The sequence below is a fragment of the Penicillium manginii genome (assembly GCF_028828005.1).
Source record: "Penicillium manginii strain IBT 31320 chromosome Unknown utg000002l:1.0-5564898.0:1.0-5567710.0, whole genome shotgun sequence".
Classification (NCBI taxonomy): Eukaryota; Fungi; Ascomycota; class Eurotiomycetes; order Eurotiales; family Aspergillaceae; genus Penicillium; species Penicillium manginii.
This window is the reverse complement of record NW_026643103.1, coordinates 2,138,248-2,154,100: the sequence shown is the minus strand read 5'-3', so window position 1 is coordinate 2,154,100 and position 15,853 is coordinate 2,138,248. Positions and strand designations below refer to the sequence as shown.

Below are 15,853 nucleotides of genomic sequence, written 5' to 3'. Positions count from 1 at the left end.
CCCGCAGGGACGTATGAACTCGGCAACAGTGTAGCGGGATAGGAAAGTCCTTGACCTATGTAGATTTCTACATGTTCCGAGACGTCGACATGTCGAATCCCGCAGCCCTTGACTTATGCAGACTTCGAAAGGCTCCGAGACGTGAACATGTCAAATCGCGCTGCCCCCCTTGCCGGTCTCACCAGTTTTACCGGCTTCAATTTCATGGATTTAGGTTTTATTAACCATATGGAGCACTCCGGCTCTCACGAAATTCGTTGCCTTCAGACGGTCTTTACAGATGACAACTTGAAGGGCACACACTCACACCTTTGGCATTTCGATATTTCACCCACTAGTCCGGTGGACGACTATATCCCACAGTCCTACGTTACTGTACGGCTCTCACGAAATTCCTTGCCTTTGGTTGCTTCGGTATTCGAGATGTGGAGGTGGATAAGCGCGTTGTTATGATTGTAACTGTTGGCGAACCCACTTTCAAGGGTATCGTATTGGGCAAGCAGAGAGTATGTGATTGGGAGTTCTGGGTCTTTGAGCGTCTCCTGGATAGGTCCTTTCTATCACAGGAACAACCTTCTTCTCCGTCCGTGCCAAGAAATCGATCTTTATCCTTCAACTATTCTCTCGGACACTATTGAACGTCTTACGGATACATCCTCGGCTTTTCTTTTCCATGAGAAAGTGCTCGATGACTTGTCCAAATACCCAGGACTATGACAATTGCTTCAATCTCATTCTGTGTGTTGTGAGTACTAAGCTTTGAGATACCTTATGCTTGTACTTACATAACATCGTGCGGCCAGAATCCTACACGCTCGACAATCCCCTTACTGAATCAAACACTGAGTCTGACTCGGATAACAACTGGTCCCTCGAACTCTTTGACGACGACTATAAAAAGGTGGAGGAGGAAGCTAATTTTGCATTACTATCCCCTAAAAACCTTGGAAGGAAAAATTGGTGCTAACCAAAAATACCTACTGCCCCGCTGGGGACCAATAATTTGGTTAATATTTTTTAATTTGTATATTTTATCTGTATTATTACCATTACCAGTACCTTTCGGGGCCGACGACACCAATGCTTGTAAATAGGCAAAGATTCATTATTATTATTCAACAAAATTCAAGTCAATTTCCAATAAACATTGAACTAATATCCCGAGGGAACTCGAAAGAACAGTGGGGAGAGTCCAGGTCCAGGACTTATTGCCGATATGCTAGGACGGGCATCTGCTTCTCTCCCTCGCCGTGACCTAGACATTAAAGGTTTACCTCAGGGATGTGGAGTCCCTGGAGTTTTACATACCGATAGGTCATTTTCCAAGGTCGACTAACAGGCGCAATAGACATGAGTGCAGCTGAATGATCATCTGCTCGGCGAGCGAGCGGCCACCTTGGATGGGGCGGAGCTATAAAACTATCATTAGTACATGCTTTTCAAATACTTCAGGTATAGGATACATACCTTGTCGTCCACAATACCCTATAATTCAGGATCCAAATCAGTACAAAGTCAGAACTAAGAAAACACGACTATTTTTAGACTAAGGTATTACAACTTACAGCCTGCATCAGGTGGCTGATTGCTTGCACCCAAACGATTTTGGGGCAGTTCGTGGTGTTCGTGGTCAGATGACCACGGCTCCCACAACCCTTACAGGGGTTGAACCGTTTATTATTATTATTATTATTATTATTATTATTATTATTATTATTATTATTATTATTATTATTATTGTGCTATACAAAATGTTAGCATGTGAATATGACAAGGCTTAAATGCTCGCTAAAGGGAGGGGATTAGACTTTCAACGGAGCCAGGTCCATCCCCCTTCTCCTTTTGAGGCACCACCCCCAGCAGAGCTGCTGGCTGCAGTAGCAATTTCGGCAGCGGACATGTTTTATTCTTCAGAAAAACTTTCGTTTCCCACTGGAAAATGGAGTTTCCAGACAACGAGAAACATGATGGACGGGGCTGTGCGGAGTGTACGGAGTGAATATGGAAGAAGTAATGGATGTTATTCAGTGCTATGGAAGATGAGAGGGAGGTCCCGTGACCCTCGAGGAGGAGAGGAAGGAACTTCAAGCTATAGATGGCAGGAGCGAACAGTACTGATGGATTTCTCACTGCCGCAAATAACGTGATCGTTTTATTCAGCGAAGTCTCATAGAGCAGTGGTCTGTTAGAGAATAGTTGGGCAATGGGTATCTCCACTCATAATAACACGGTCAAGAGTTTGTAAGCATAATATAACCCAGTATCTGCCTAGTATCCTACCAAGTATCCTACCAAGTAATGTACTCAATACTCTAAATAAGTAGGGTCAAGTACCTAGGTAATTTGTATATGTAGAATAGCTTCCACTGAGGGCTGGGAAATCTTTGATCGATCCAGGCAGAAATAACGTACTTAGGTAACAGGGTCAATTACCGCTAGTATAGAGTGCCATAGGCGAGTTGAGGACAGTAGAGGGGAGTGATAGGTCGCCAGATTCTCGAGGTATAATCCAGCTCTGATGTTTTACTACTTATTTGTATTTTATCGAAAATTGCACTGGGTGGTTTCCTTGGATCGCTAATACTCCTACTAGACAAGGCAGTGTATTGAATAAATGTAAATTGTGGTATTAATGACAGAGTGCAGGTGGTTGCACGAATTTCGGGACGCATTGTTTTAGCTTCAGTTTCCCAACATGTTCAAGTCAAAGGTCCTTGTCTTCCGACTTGCGAATGAATCTCCACTTTTCCCAAACTCCAGGGGTATCCATGCCTCAAGGTAAACTATGTGATTGTCCGGTGGCGACCGAGGCCCGGGGAGTTCGGATAGCCTATCCAACCTTATCGGTTCGACCCAACATTCCTTCTCCACCCAAATAACGCACCGCGGCCATTGAAACAACTGTTTTATGACGAGTTGGAACTTTAAAATACCAGTAGCCTATTCGGAAGGCGATTGTCCTAGTGGTCTCATACTCTTGGGCGCTTGTATGACAGCTCAACATATTGAGCCAAGAGGCTACCCCGCTTGATATAAGATTCGCATCCCAGTCCTTATTGATCTCTCAAGAAATCAAACCAGGCCTACAATCCATTCCAAGTTAATTCCGATCTCTTAAACCCTCAAATCAAAACCTTGACACCATGCAAGAACCAACCTACGATTCGACGTATGTACCATATCCAATATCTCACTACCTGGGCGGCACGAATCAACCTGAACATGAACTGAACTAACAAATCCTCTAGCCGCCCGATGCCGGCCATCGAACTCGTCTCTCAATACAAACTGAACGTCTCCGGGATCAACGGAAAGACTGTCTGCGCCCTACGCGTGGTCTTCCCTCCCAATGGCTCAACTCCTCCTCACAGGCATGGAGGTTGCGCCGTGTCGGCGTTCGTCATCTCGGGCACACTATTGAACAAAATGAACGACTCTCCGATGAAGGTTATTGAGTCCGGCGGGACTTGGTACGAGGCTCCTGGCTGCCACCATCGAATCAGCGACAACGCAAGCAAGACCGAGGAGGCCGTTCTCCTGGCTACTATGATCGTCGACACCGAGGCATTTGAGCGGGATGGAATGGGCGCTCTTATTCAAATTGACGAGGAATATCGCTGAGGAATTCTCAGGCTAAAAAGACGGAGTCGGAAAAAAGTTAATCTAGATGGAAATGTGATTAAATTGAATTCGATCGACGTAATGAAATATTATTCTTGTTCTGTAGGACTTTACTTCGATACTAACGGAGGAGAAGAAAGAAGAAACAATGATGGATATTTTAAATAAAAGAGAGTGTAAGGAAAGTCCGCAATCAATCAAATCAAAGCAATACACCATATCCAACTCCAACCGTGCCCCATTAACGCCATGCGCTCCCAGAAAAACAATCATATCTTCAACTCGAGTGGCCCGCACTGCGTACTACTTCCCCCGCCTAAACCATATTAACCGCATGAGTCTGCCGCATAGAAGGATGATACGTCTCCTCAGGAAACGGGATGCCCTCCGAGTTCCGCGAATAATGCGACGAAGCCGCATCATCGTTGTTCAGCGGCGGCTGGAGATGCGCGTGGTCTGCAGCGTCATTGCTCCGCATCATGGGGCCGGAGATCTTGATCGGGAATCGGCCCGTGAAGCGCTTCGTCGCTCGCTTCAAGGCATTCTCGCGTGCGGGTTCGGGAGTGTAGGTTGGTGGGTGCGGGTTCGGGTATTCCTCGCGCTTGATTCCGAGTTGCAGGGAGCGTTGGCTGCTTGTTCGGCTAATTACTTGGTCTTTGGCACCGGCGCCGTAGATTCGGACCTGGCGGGCGCTGACGTGGGGTTTGCGGTGGCTGAAGATGAAGGTCTGGGGGCTATTTGTTAGAAGGTTTGAACCAGCGAGACTGGGATGAGGTGGGATTCTTACTGCCAGGATATTCAGCACGCTCATTACCATGGCTAGGATTCCTGCTGAGATGACAATGCGCCAGAATGCGAGGCCGAGGGACTCTTGGCTCATTGCTTCGGTGTTCAGATTGCCTAAAACGGCGACACCGAGGATCATCATGGCCAATGCCAGACCGAGGAAGCCTGCCTCGTCTCCGAAGAGTGGCCAGTTGTTATTGAAGTAGTCCCGGAGGATGGGGAGCTCGGTGATGATCAAGACGACTGATGGGGTATAGTTGTCAGGATATCAATTTGCAAGACTTGGACGGGATGAATGGATACTCACTGCTAATCAAAGCCATAACGGCATGAGTCACGGCTTGGAAGAAGAAGAAGCCGTTCCGCATGTCGATTTTGACCTCCATCACAACGCAGGAGGCGATGATATCGAGGAAGACAATGATATTAAGGGCGCGGATGGCGTTCAGAATCACGTACCCTGGACCAGCCAAGGATTCCTTGAGTTTCGCCATCATACCAGCGGAGTCGGTAGATAAAACTGCGCAGGAAGAAAAAACAAGAAATGAAGCTGAGTCCAAGAACTCAAAAATGTAATATTGCAAGCGAGACTTGGCTCGCAGGGTCGGGGGAAGACTTTTATGGGAAGGAAGCAACTGGCCAGCCGGAAGCTTGTCGACCCATAAAGTAGAGAGGACAAAAGGACAAAGACGAGATCAACTCGAGCACTTTGAAACGAATGAGACAGAAGGAGAAGAAGAAGTGGAAGAGAAGAAATTGAGCTGGCGCCGGGGAATATCTAGTTTTCATCACCATGCCATTCACCTCATTCACACCCGGGCCATTGAGGCATTCAGGGCGGCTATTATCTCATTTCCAATGCGGACAATGGAGCCTGAAAATAGAACCTGAAACAATTGACGGAGAGTTGATTCAGGCTCAGGCAAGTCCTGGGGGCTATTTTCGGAAGTGAAAGAGATTTGCCTTGTTAGGCGGGTTTGTTTGTTTCATCGGGGGGAAGTTAGGGCAACAGACTGCCCTTGGCATAGTTACGCGCAGAGCTGTCAGATCTCAAATGCGATCGGAAGGAAGGATTGGCAGAGAGTTTCCGGAGGATTGCAAGGTGAAACTTCCAGTGGCCCCGTTATGAGCGAGGTGAGTGACATGTCTATTGGGGATGGGAGATATACTGGTATGACTACTGTCTGTTCCTAAGGTTAGCCCTAAGTCGGGCAGCTCGTGTTCCCAAACCAACAATCTTCAGCCCATAGTTTACAGCCACTCAAAAAAGGACACCTCTCATGGCATTCACCCACATTCTGATTGCAATAATAGCATTTTCCTGCAGGATCCAATCGACCCATTCGAAACAGTGCGGCTCTAGGCGCCCAATCAGACCAACAGGCCAAGCGCCAGGAGTTCGTGCTGCAGAGTATCTAGCTCCTTCATTTCGGCAACCAAAACCACCTTGGGGAATTAAAATAATTATTAAACCACCCTAGGCTGCTTATCATGATAATTATTATTCGGCCATGGCGCAAGTTGAGCCTTAACCTAAGCCTAAGGCTAGTCGATGTGGAAGAAGAACCGGTTCCAACCTCGGAACCTCGAAAGATGATTCGCCCCTCTAAAATCTCACGATAAACGCCCGCCCCTCCTTCTTTTCCTTTTTTCTCTCTCCCTTTCTCCCCCACCTGTCTCCGATCTCCAATCTCCAGTCCCTTTCCTCCACTAATACTCCCTCCCTCTTCTTCCATCCTTTTTTGAATCCACCATGACCCGGGGTAATCAGCGCGACACCGATCGGGCCAAGGCCCAAAAGAAGGCCAACGCCACGGTTCGTCTTCCCCCGATGCAATCAATATCTATACTCCGTACTTCCCCCAGCTGACTCCTCCCAGAAAGGAAAGAACACCATGTCCGGGTCTGAGTTCCAAAAGACCAAGGAGGATGCCGCAACCATCATGCGCGAGAAGCAGAAGAAGGGTGAGTCTTCCCACCGTCCCCGGGCCGAGCGTGAATGAAGAACTACAATCTAACCCGGTTTCTCCTTGCCCAGCCGACGAGAAAAGAGCAGCTGAAGCAGCAGCTGGTGGGAAAAAGAAATAATCTGTCCTAGCTCTCCCCCTCTACGCCTTGTCGTCGCCGACCCCCTCTCTGCACATTTCCCGATCCGCACACCCCGGCTTTGGAAGACTGGGTCCGAACAAATAAACAAGCGCATCCCATTGAACATTTTGCTCGCGCTGAATGCGCAGGATAGGAAAGGCAACGCGATCTTTTGGCACCCTTCTTTGGCTTCATGCCGCGACTAGCGAGGAGTTAGCAACGGCGTTTTATATACCAGCATACACATACTTTTCCCCAAACACATAGCGAATACACTACGAGTCACGAATATTGTGAAATAGCTTTGTTTTTCTTCTCTTTTTTACATATCTAGATATTTTTGACATTTCAAAGATCTATCGAGTGGAGGATATTGATCAGGATTGATCGTATCTTGCGCCAGATGCTGCTGTTCCTGCTGCCCAGTATGCCTGCGCTCGAGAGAGCCGGTTGCGCCAGGGCCATTTTGGCAAAGGCAGCCCGGTGTCATTGGGAATTATCTTGTCCGATTCATCGCAGAAAGCCTCACTGACCACAGATTCCAGACCGAATTGTCGACTCGCCTGATCAACAAACGTCCACAAACTCTCCCCTTCCCACCCGATCCTCAGCGCGTAGCGAAGAACACGCCTCACTGCGCCGGAACGAAGATCTGTATCTGCACTCTGGACTAGCAAGTATATTAAGAACATCCAGCCGGATATATCCCGCGGGTTGGACAGGCACCATGTCAGCGTCGGGTCCACCAAGCTTGCCGCGGCATAATCCGTCTGGCCCGCATCTGCAGCGCCCTGTTCTTTGCTGGCTTCTGCAATGTACGAATGCAGGTTACGCATATAGGTAAAGGCATAGTAATTCTTCGGATGTAGCACTCCTGCACGAAGCACGATATCGAGCTCTGCCCGTTCGAGCTTTAACAGGGTCGACGCCGTAGGCCTGCGCATCCTAGTCAAGAGATCCAGCACCCATGATCGGTGGGACCAAAGGGTGGGAGACTTGGTATGTCGATTTAATGGCGAGCATTGATATGTTTGCATGAGCGTGAGCTCCGTCTCCAGCATAGCTTCAGGTGAGGAGGATGAAGAGGCGGGCTGGTTGGTCTTATTGTGGTGCGAGATAGCCGCCAGCAGCCATTTCTTGCGCCAGTTGCACGCGGTGAGATGTTCGCAATCGAATAGTAACATGATTGCTGTGATTATATGGTTTGGAACCTCTGGTTCGGTACTCTGGTTCAAATTCGAGACCTCTGCGTCAAAGTCCTTCGAGGTCATGGGCATCAGCCGCTTGGTGAAGAGCTGTCGGGCGACGGTGAAGGCCTGCACCAGGAGTTTCTTGGTGATTCCGACCGAGGTGCCATGTTTCAGAAATGGGTCTCCTAGGCCTGAGGGGATGATCTCAATTTCTAGAAGGTCGTTACCTCTGGAAGTGAAGAGGTCGACAAGTAGGTGGTATGCGTCCTCGGGAGTCGTCATTGGGGAGTCACGTATGGGTAGATATTGCTATGGTTCATGGTCTGCTCTTTTCGTAATGTGTTCAAGTCGAACCGAACAAGAGAAAGAAACCCAAGCGAGTGCGGGTAGAAGAAGAAAGACGTGATGTGATGTGATGCCCGGGGAGAACCATCCAAGGCGGAAACCCACACCTGCGGAGTGTCAAGTGTTCATCATCCGCCAACCCCTCGCCGAACCCATCCTACTTGCGACCTACCACCGCACAACACCCAAGTCTGCCCTCTGCGACGCCGCTCTCTCGCCTCCGGCTACTCCAGCCACTCCGATCGACTTTGCATTCCGGTCCGCTGTGCCCGCCGCAACCCCCGCCGCCATGCTGTCCCTCATCTTCATGGTGCTCTTCGTGCACGTTGCAATCTACCTGGTCAACACGATCGGCGCAACCACAATCGACAGCTTGGTACGTTTACATGAGATCGGAGAAGCAGACATCTGATGTTCTCTATTTATCAATACCTACCGTCCCCACTGCATCGCCAGCCCAAGCGCTTCTTCAGGCTAACTAACACACTCTTCATAGCTATGGCACCTCTACCTCAAACTCCCAACCTCGACCTCGAGAAAGGCCCGCGAGCAGCAGCACAAGAAGCAGGAGGCTGTCAAGCTCAAGCGCGAGATGAACAACACCAGCTCGCAAGATGAGTTCGCCAAGTGGGCCAAGCTCCGGAGAAGACATGACAAGAGCATGGAGGAGTACGAAGCGATGAGTACGTGTTCTCAATTCTATTCAATCCTGAACCAAAAAATCGAGCAATCGCATCGAAAAGACAGAGAAGAAAGACCGAAGAGAAAGATTCCAAAGCTAACATCCCCCTCCCACAGACAAAGCAGTCTCATCCCAAAAAACCTCCTTCGACTGGGCCGTCAAAATCGCCCGCTGGCTCAGCACAACCGGCCTCAAGATCTTCCTGCAATTCTGGTACTCCAAGACCCCCGTCTTCGCCCTGCCGCCGGACTGGTTCCCTTACTACGTCGAATGGATCCTTTCCTTCCCGCGCGCTCCGATCGGACACGTCAGTATTCAGGTTTGGAGCAATGTGTGCGCGACCACGATTGCGGTTGTGGGCGAGATTCTTGGGGCTGTAATTGCGCAGGCCCTGGCACCGAAGCAACAGCAGAAGCAGAAGCAAGAAGCCGCTGCTGCTGGACCCGAATCAAACTGGAAGCCGGAGGAACTAGATTAGGGTGGCGATGGAGAAGGCGCAGTGAGTAAGGACCTGCGGGTTATGATTTCTATGTATGGGTGTACGGTGTACTTATATTGGGAATGGACTCGGATCTCATGGGGAGTGACTTTCTCACGTCCGACGTTGTTATGAGTATTGCATAGCTACTGCATTAAAGTTCAGGAATCATTTTGATTTTAGCATGATAAAAAATTCAATTGGGTATAATGCTATAAAACTCCACGCCGCTTGAAGGTCTTTCCACAGGCAGTGAATTGTAGATGTTCATCAGATATTTTTAAATCGTTTCTCGTCAAGGATCCCTCTTGGGGATCTCGGGGCTTGACTCTATGATTGGTATATCATCCCGCGAACAAAAACAAAACAAAACTCATGGCGAAGACTCTCTTCAAGAAAAGTGAGAAGAAGTTGAAATAAAGTCCGACCCCTTCGACAGGGCTTCTGCACCGAGACCAACATCAATCTCAGCACCGCTTTGCCATAAGCTACAGACTTGAAAAATATCGGAACTCCTCGCCTCAAGAATGAGCCCCATTGAGTTACCCACCATACAACACCGAAGTGTCGACGGCGGGCAATCGCATGACTATCGAACCACGACGAAAGGCAACCCGATACAAGAGAGACCGAAATCCCCCTTCCCCCCCTCCGACACGAGCCCACCACCCCATTATATCCAGTAACCCCAAAGAGAAACCGTCGGGTGGCAAGACGCAGTCGGGATGGGATAGGGCAATAAGCCGCTATCGAATTGCTTCTATGGCGGCGCGTTTCCGCAATGCCTGGCTTGGACTAACTCCGATCCGAAAATCAAAGTGCAGGTTGTCCGGGGACTTTCCCCAAAGCGAGTTTTGTGTAAAAAGGAAGAGAGTATCTTCCTTTCGTGTGTGAGCTTTGAATGCGATCCTTTGAGCGAGGAGTTGGGAGGAAGGAGAAGCTGCTGTGGGTTCCGCCATATTTTTTTTCTTATGTGCTAGCTGTCATGTGATCGCTAGCACTACTTGGGTTAGTCTGGCCGATCCCGTGACTTGAATGGATATGTGGGGCTCTGGTTATCACGCATAGCGGACTGGTAAGCTCAATGTTTTTGGAGTCAACATCTCTCCAATGGCTTCCTCTATCACCTCCTTCCATCCCTCTCCATAATACCAAATCCATTGCTTCCATCAGCACTACCGCCATGTGTAAACACAGTACACTCCATACAGCATTACTGGACCTCAACTACTTCCTTATTTAGTTACTGTCCAAGTGTGTTGATGAATCTGCCCATACTCAATCGCTACTATCCTTCTTCGAGGTAGGAATAAAAGGGTTAGAGATAGATAATTATTTCGGTTAAGCAACAAGAAATCCGAAAGCTACCTGATCTCCTCCATCTCTCAAGATAATTCATTTGGTCTCTTCTAGCATAATGGGCTGTCTCTCAATCCATGCAGGAATCTCAGCCATGATCGCAGCAAAAGAATGAATGAGGTCTCTAGAAGATGGATGCTCGTAATGATTGTATTCATAGGTCATCGCAACCGCTGCATGTTGTGGGGTCGAAATCCAGGTGATAGGCTTCTTGTACTTCTTTTCCTTCTACCAGTATTCCGTAGCGAGCTATATTTGGATTAGCAATCGGGGCTTGGTCTCCGTAGTATAAATGGGATGCTAACTTTTGAAAACATCAGCACATAGGATATTTTCATCCTCGTGAAAAGACTTCAGCCTGCTGCCGATAACGAAGTGAATATCCTCTCTATCCATCTGAAGCTTCTCACCTCCTCCGTACCATGCCCCCACCCCCCCCAGTGCCTAAAGTATGTCTCGTTTGGGATCCACGGAAGAATTTCATTGGTCAAAACCACCACGGGCAGAACTTTGACTTCAAACCCAAATGAGTGGAGCGCAGTATACATGCACAGGTCGGCGCCCTTCAAATACTGCGGAAGAAACATCCTAACAGCCGGAGATGCGTGGGGGTAAGCGTGGGCATAAAATATCCCGAGCCTGTAGATACCTGGTTAGTTACTTTGATTCTAAGGGACTAGAATCTTGTTCGGAAGATAATCACCTATTTTCATGAAACCCGGAGTCTGAAGAGTATCTCTCAAGAGACCATACAACGGTAAGGGTCTAGCATCAAGGACTGTAATAGGGGGGCTTTGATACCTCCACCTTAGCTTACAGATTGTAGGTCATGGTGATGCGGTGGCCTTCGCTGACTCTCTTGATCTCGTGCTCGCAGTTGCTGTAGAAAGCAGCCCATTGGATACTGTCCGTGCTGTGGTCTGCCCATGAAAAATCCACATAGCTTCCATTGTGGCCAACGGTCAAGTTTCCACCTTTGAATGGTGACGGCAGACAAACTACCACAGTACCAATCTGGTTCTCGGAGCACGTGCTGTCAATATGATTCCGGAAAAGACTAGATGGGCCTGAGTAGACCTAATATAGTCAGCAAAAGAAATGAATTTATTTACCTGTATCGCCAGTCGAAAGGTACAAAAGCAATACAGCACAACTCACATTCAGTTTTTTAAGCTCCGCCTCAACCCCTCGAGGTACGAGCCACGCATTTCCAGCGTCGATATTGCGAACTAGGATCTGGGAAACTTGATCAAGGATACCGTAGTCTGCAGGGTGAAAGGTGGTAGAAGATTTACTCGACTCCAGCTTCCCTGCCTTTCGGTATTCGGAGTCTATGACCAACTCGGATTCTCTTCCAAAGCCTGCAGGTTCACAGCCAGCAACCAGCTGGTGAATTGAGTTGTTGCTCTTGTTATTGTTTTTCTTTCCCTCTTTCCTTTCTTCTTTTTCTCCCCGGTCTTGGTCTTGGTTCTGTTGTCGCTATTCTTTTTGCTAGGATTGGTGAAAGGGAGATCAAGTTTCCCTAATATTCCTTGTGAGTCACCTTTGCCGGACCAATAGATATTGATCAGCTTCCCGGTTCTGATAGGGATGATCCCCCCCACAGAAAAATGAGGCGAACCCTTTTTCATCAGCAAAAATTTGTTCGATCTGACGGCAAACTTCCTTGAATGCAAGCTCGGACAGTGAGGGGGCGGGCTGCTTTTTGGGAGTCGCCTCTTTTTCGGACATTTTGGGCGGTTCAAGGTTGATGGATTGGCAGAAGTGGTCAGGTGTTAGGGTGAAAGATAGAAGAATTAAGAAGAAGGGAAGATGGACAGTAGAAGTGATTGAGATGTAAGTATAAAGGGAGGGGAAGTAAGCAAGGAAGAATTTCAACCTTGAACCCAACGGAACGCAGAATGGCATACATTCCAAGGTCAGCACCTTTCAAAGACGTGGATGTAGGTTTTCCGCACCCTCGGATGGGTGAAGATAAGCATGCGAGCAGAAAGCCCCAAGTACCCAGCCTATTTTCAATCAGTAGGACCCAGTGACAGCACTCGTTCGAGAAAAAAAAAGGCTTACCGTTTGGCATAAACGCACGCGTCTGAAGGGTATCTTTCGATAGTGGATACAAAGGCAAGGATCTCACGTCCAGAGGTGGGATCAAAGAATTTGGCCCTTACGTTTGCGCATAGAGCTTGTAAGCGAGTGTCAGTCGGTGTCCTTCGGTAATAGGCTTCATCACCTGTTGAGCATCGCTGAAAAAAGCGGACCGTGTTACCCGGGGGAAGTTTTTTGTTCCGGAGTAACAAGTCGTTTATCTATAGCCCAAAATGCCTTTCACATTTTTTCACGTCTAGAATATGTTACTCCTAATACTACTAGTACTAGTGCTACCTGGGTATTGAAAACAGTTATTGGTATGAGAGTCACGGTAGATACTAGTATAATACCTACTAGTAGTGTTGAAGCAGCAAAGTCTGGCACAAGACTCGGACGATACAGATATTTGAAGCATGTATATTTTTCCAAGGTTCACTGCCTGCCAGTGCTTCAATTGGAACCGATCGGATATCATTTGTGCTCCCACAACGATCATTCGAATCCACTTTATGCATGGCAAATCCCGGTCGCTGTAGTAGATTCGGAGGTCCCGTCGAAGTGTACATGCGCTGATGATGTTGGAGTAGATTTTCGGCGCATAATACGCAAGGAATTCGATGTCGTGAAGCAATCCGTCATCTCGGATCATGGTAATTGTCACTTTCCCGTCACCAAGCGCTTCTCCTTCTACCCCTCCGGACGTTGACCATGTAAAGGCATCCTTTCCGAGGGCGACGTAGTCAGTGAAGAAATCTCGATTCATGCGGACATGGAAGTCTGCACCTGTATCCATGAGCCACTGAAGCTTTCCGTCTTCAGGCAGAACACGAACCTGGGGTTCTGCTGGGCGGATTTTGACAGAACGGCTGCGTGCTGCAATCATCATCATGCCACTTCGGAAGCGACTGATCAATTGATTATCAGATAGTCCTCCTTCACGACGGATGTATGGTGTGGAGGGGACCGTAATTCCCATGTTGTTGATTGTGTCGAAGAATGCGGTCATATCCATGCCCGTGTCATTTCGGAGGTCCAGCTCACGCGGAGCTTCTGGAACCTCTTCAGGAGTCCCATTCGAGACAATTAGTTTCTCAGAAGAGTCTGCAAAGATACCTAGTAGGTACTTCGGGTTGCACCTTTCCTGCTACAGATCTTCCGTAGATCGAGTCCCAGGGGAAACACATCAACTTTGAGTGTAGTTACATCCTACCTATCAGTCATACTATAGTAGATTAGAAGATCTCAGGAAGTATTGATCTTAAATGCTATTGTAATAAATACTAGTAGTACTATATACATGGACATACCTAGTAGGTAGTAGAATTTAGATACCATATATATACCTAGGTATGACTACTAGTAGTACAAGTAGTATTGTATCTCCACTCTCCTCTTTGCTCTTTGCTTTGGTTCGGGTGTTGGGTTGGTTCAAGTTCTTTGCTCTCAGGCTACTGGCATATTGATTGCTCGCTCTTTATCATATATACCAATCCAATTCATCTACCTTTGAATATCCCGTATATACCAACTATAGTATTCTATAAGGGCAACCTACTAGTACTTGGGCATGGATGTACAGAGGCATGGAAGTATACAGTGGAGCGCCAAGACCGCCTTTGGGGCCAACTTCATGTTGTTCCACAACTTCATGTTTGGCTCACTCTTTGACATCGCGTTTCTCTATACCCACTTCCCTCTCCTTGCATCCCATGAAATAAATATCTGCTCCTAATTTCCGCCACCATGGCTGGAATAGAAATCCCTTCTTGGTCGACGTGAGTGTAACGCTAAACTGTCCTTATCCTTACCCTCACCCCCCCTCTAACCATGTCCGCTGGCCTCAGCATCAAATCAATCGCAATCTTCTTCGCCCCGATTGTTCTTCCACGCCTTTTAGTAGCATATCGTTCTTTCAATGCATCTGTCGCTTCTCGCCCACCACCACGCCCAATCCCCCAGGGTGCCGAACGAGCGTTGAACCTCCTCTTCGTTGCCATCTCTGTCTACATCGTCCTCAGCTTCCCCTTCACAGCCTACGCGCCCGAAAAAAAATATCCTCCAGCTCACCAAATCGCGCATCACGACCTCCACTGATGTACTCTTCACTCGCCTCGCACGACTTCGACCTGGTGAGACCTTGACCGCCGCCGATGAGCTCCTCAAACAGAGTCTCACCTCGATAAGCGCCCGCAAGATCTACCTTGCCTTCGGACCGGACACCATCACCAAGTGCGAGTTCTGCTCGATCAATACGCCATCCACCTATCTCTTCTTTTACCTCCCATTCCAGGTCCTTCTGCCGCACCTGGTACATATTCTGATCTTGTTGATCGCGACATCAAAGGTCCTCTCAGGCCCCGAATGCGCTCGCTGGCGAGGCAAGTTCACCCTCGTTGCGTCTTTGGTGGCATTCTGTGATATCTACATCGCAACCACCCATGATGCCCTGGCGGGGGGATCAGCCCTGGATAGAGCAGCCAAGAATTCCCTCGTCGGCTATGGCTATTACTACATTTCTACCTTGGCTCGGCCCTTCGCTTTCGGTGTGTTTGACCTGGGCTGTGCGGCCATCATCTACCTCTCTTCGACGCACCGATTCTTCTTCAAACAACCGTCTTCTTCAGAACAGTTGGACCAAGGGGTCTCGGCAGCCTTGAAGATGTTGACCGGCGTTCAGTCAAAGCTCCACGCCACGAGTGTTACCCGCAACGCTATTGTGCGGGATCGGTCGCTCAAGCAGCGCGACGATGCATACTGGCAAGCAATCGCGGCGGTGGAAGACCGGACTCGAAGTGGGGGGGACGAGCGCAGGGCCGGGGCAAGGAGGTACAGGCGCAGGTGCAGATGCGGGCACGGGTCCGAGTACGGTGGTTAACAATATCTGGGAAGAGCCGGAGGTGGTGCAGGCCATGTCGAGGGCACTTACTGGTCATGGCGGCGTGGATCTGGCACAGTTGGGGATGAGTGCGCAGGAGTTTGTTCGCGGGGCGACGGACGGGCTGGACTAGGGTGTACGTACAGTGTACAGTACAAGTATATAGAATAGAATCACCGTATCCAATCCCCTTTTCTCTCAACTGTCCAGTGCACACAATTGCCCTCCGCTCATTCGATTAAAATGATGAGGCGGTGTGGAGCGTCGATCATCAAGTGAAACGAAACGAGCTCAACCGCCTTCCCCTCCACCTCTTTTCCTCTCCTTGGATTCTGGCAATC

The 15,853-nt window shown here is 48.7% G+C and overlaps 8 protein-coding genes across 8 annotated transcripts; 4 read left to right on the top strand and 4 right to left on the bottom strand.

Moving 5' to 3' along the window:
* Positions 1-3,143: 3,143 nt before the first annotated feature.
* On the top strand, positions 3,144-3,621 carry N7533_002067 (cupin domain-containing protein; the record flags this gene model as incomplete). Its single annotated transcript, XM_057098717.1, has 2 exons — positions 3,144-3,169; positions 3,249-3,621. 2 exons carry the CDS (start codon positions 3,144-3,146, stop codon positions 3,619-3,621), a joined length of 399 nt encoding a protein of 132 aa, XP_056963853.1.
* Positions 3,622-3,937: 316 nt separating this feature from the next.
* Positions 3,938-4,904, bottom strand: N7533_002066 (uncharacterized protein; the record flags this gene model as incomplete). The annotated part of the gene is made up of 2 exons (XM_057098716.1): positions 3,938-4,650; positions 4,715-4,904. 2 exons carry the CDS (start codon positions 4,902-4,904, stop codon positions 3,938-3,940), a joined length of 903 nt encoding a protein of 300 aa, XP_056963852.1.
* Positions 4,905-6,160: 1,256 nt separating this feature from the next.
* Positions 6,161-6,495, top strand: N7533_002065 (4F5 domain protein; the record flags this gene model as incomplete). The annotated part of the gene is made up of 3 exons (XM_057098715.1): positions 6,161-6,223; positions 6,288-6,372; positions 6,446-6,495. The coding sequence occupies 3 exons, from the start codon at positions 6,161-6,163 to the stop codon at positions 6,493-6,495; spliced, it is 198 nt and encodes a 65-aa protein (XP_056963851.1).
* A 377-nt stretch (positions 6,496-6,872) lies between these two features.
* N7533_002064 (uncharacterized protein) lies at positions 6,873-7,967 on the bottom strand (the record flags this gene model as incomplete). The annotated part of the gene is made up of 1 exon (XM_057098714.1): positions 6,873-7,967. The coding sequence occupies one exon, from the start codon at positions 7,965-7,967 to the stop codon at positions 6,873-6,875; it is 1,095 nt and encodes a 364-aa protein (XP_056963850.1).
* A 133-nt stretch (positions 7,968-8,100) lies between these two features.
* Positions 8,101-9,190, top strand: N7533_002063 (guided entry of tail-anchored proteins factor 1; the record flags this gene model as incomplete). Its single annotated transcript, XM_057098713.1, has 3 exons — positions 8,101-8,406; positions 8,527-8,713; positions 8,829-9,190. 3 exons carry the CDS (start codon positions 8,101-8,103, stop codon positions 9,188-9,190), a joined length of 855 nt encoding a protein of 284 aa, XP_056963849.1.
* Positions 9,191-10,585: 1,395 nt separating this feature from the next.
* N7533_002062 (uncharacterized protein) lies at positions 10,586-12,280 on the bottom strand (the record flags this gene model as incomplete). Its single annotated transcript, XM_057098712.1, is given in 6 exon segments — positions 10,586-10,777; positions 10,960-11,198; positions 11,253-11,356; positions 11,367-11,626; positions 11,708-12,028; positions 12,104-12,280. 6 exon segments carry the CDS (start codon positions 12,278-12,280, stop codon positions 10,586-10,588), a joined length of 1,293 nt encoding a protein of 430 aa, XP_056963848.1.
* Positions 12,281-12,713: 433 nt separating this feature from the next.
* On the bottom strand, positions 12,714-13,649 carry N7533_002061 (uncharacterized protein; the record flags this gene model as incomplete). The annotated part of the gene is made up of 2 exons (XM_057098711.1): positions 12,714-12,731; positions 13,074-13,649. The coding sequence occupies 2 exons, from the start codon at positions 13,647-13,649 to the stop codon at positions 12,714-12,716; spliced, it is 594 nt and encodes a 197-aa protein (XP_056963847.1).
* Positions 13,650-14,464: 815 nt separating this feature from the next.
* N7533_002060 (uncharacterized protein) lies at positions 14,465-15,645 on the top strand (the record flags this gene model as incomplete). The annotated part of the gene is made up of 3 exons (XM_057098710.1): positions 14,465-14,647; positions 14,700-15,429; positions 15,470-15,645. The coding sequence occupies 3 exons, from the start codon at positions 14,465-14,467 to the stop codon at positions 15,643-15,645; spliced, it is 1,089 nt and encodes a 362-aa protein (XP_056963846.1).
* Between the last annotated feature and the right edge of the window lie 208 nt (positions 15,646-15,853).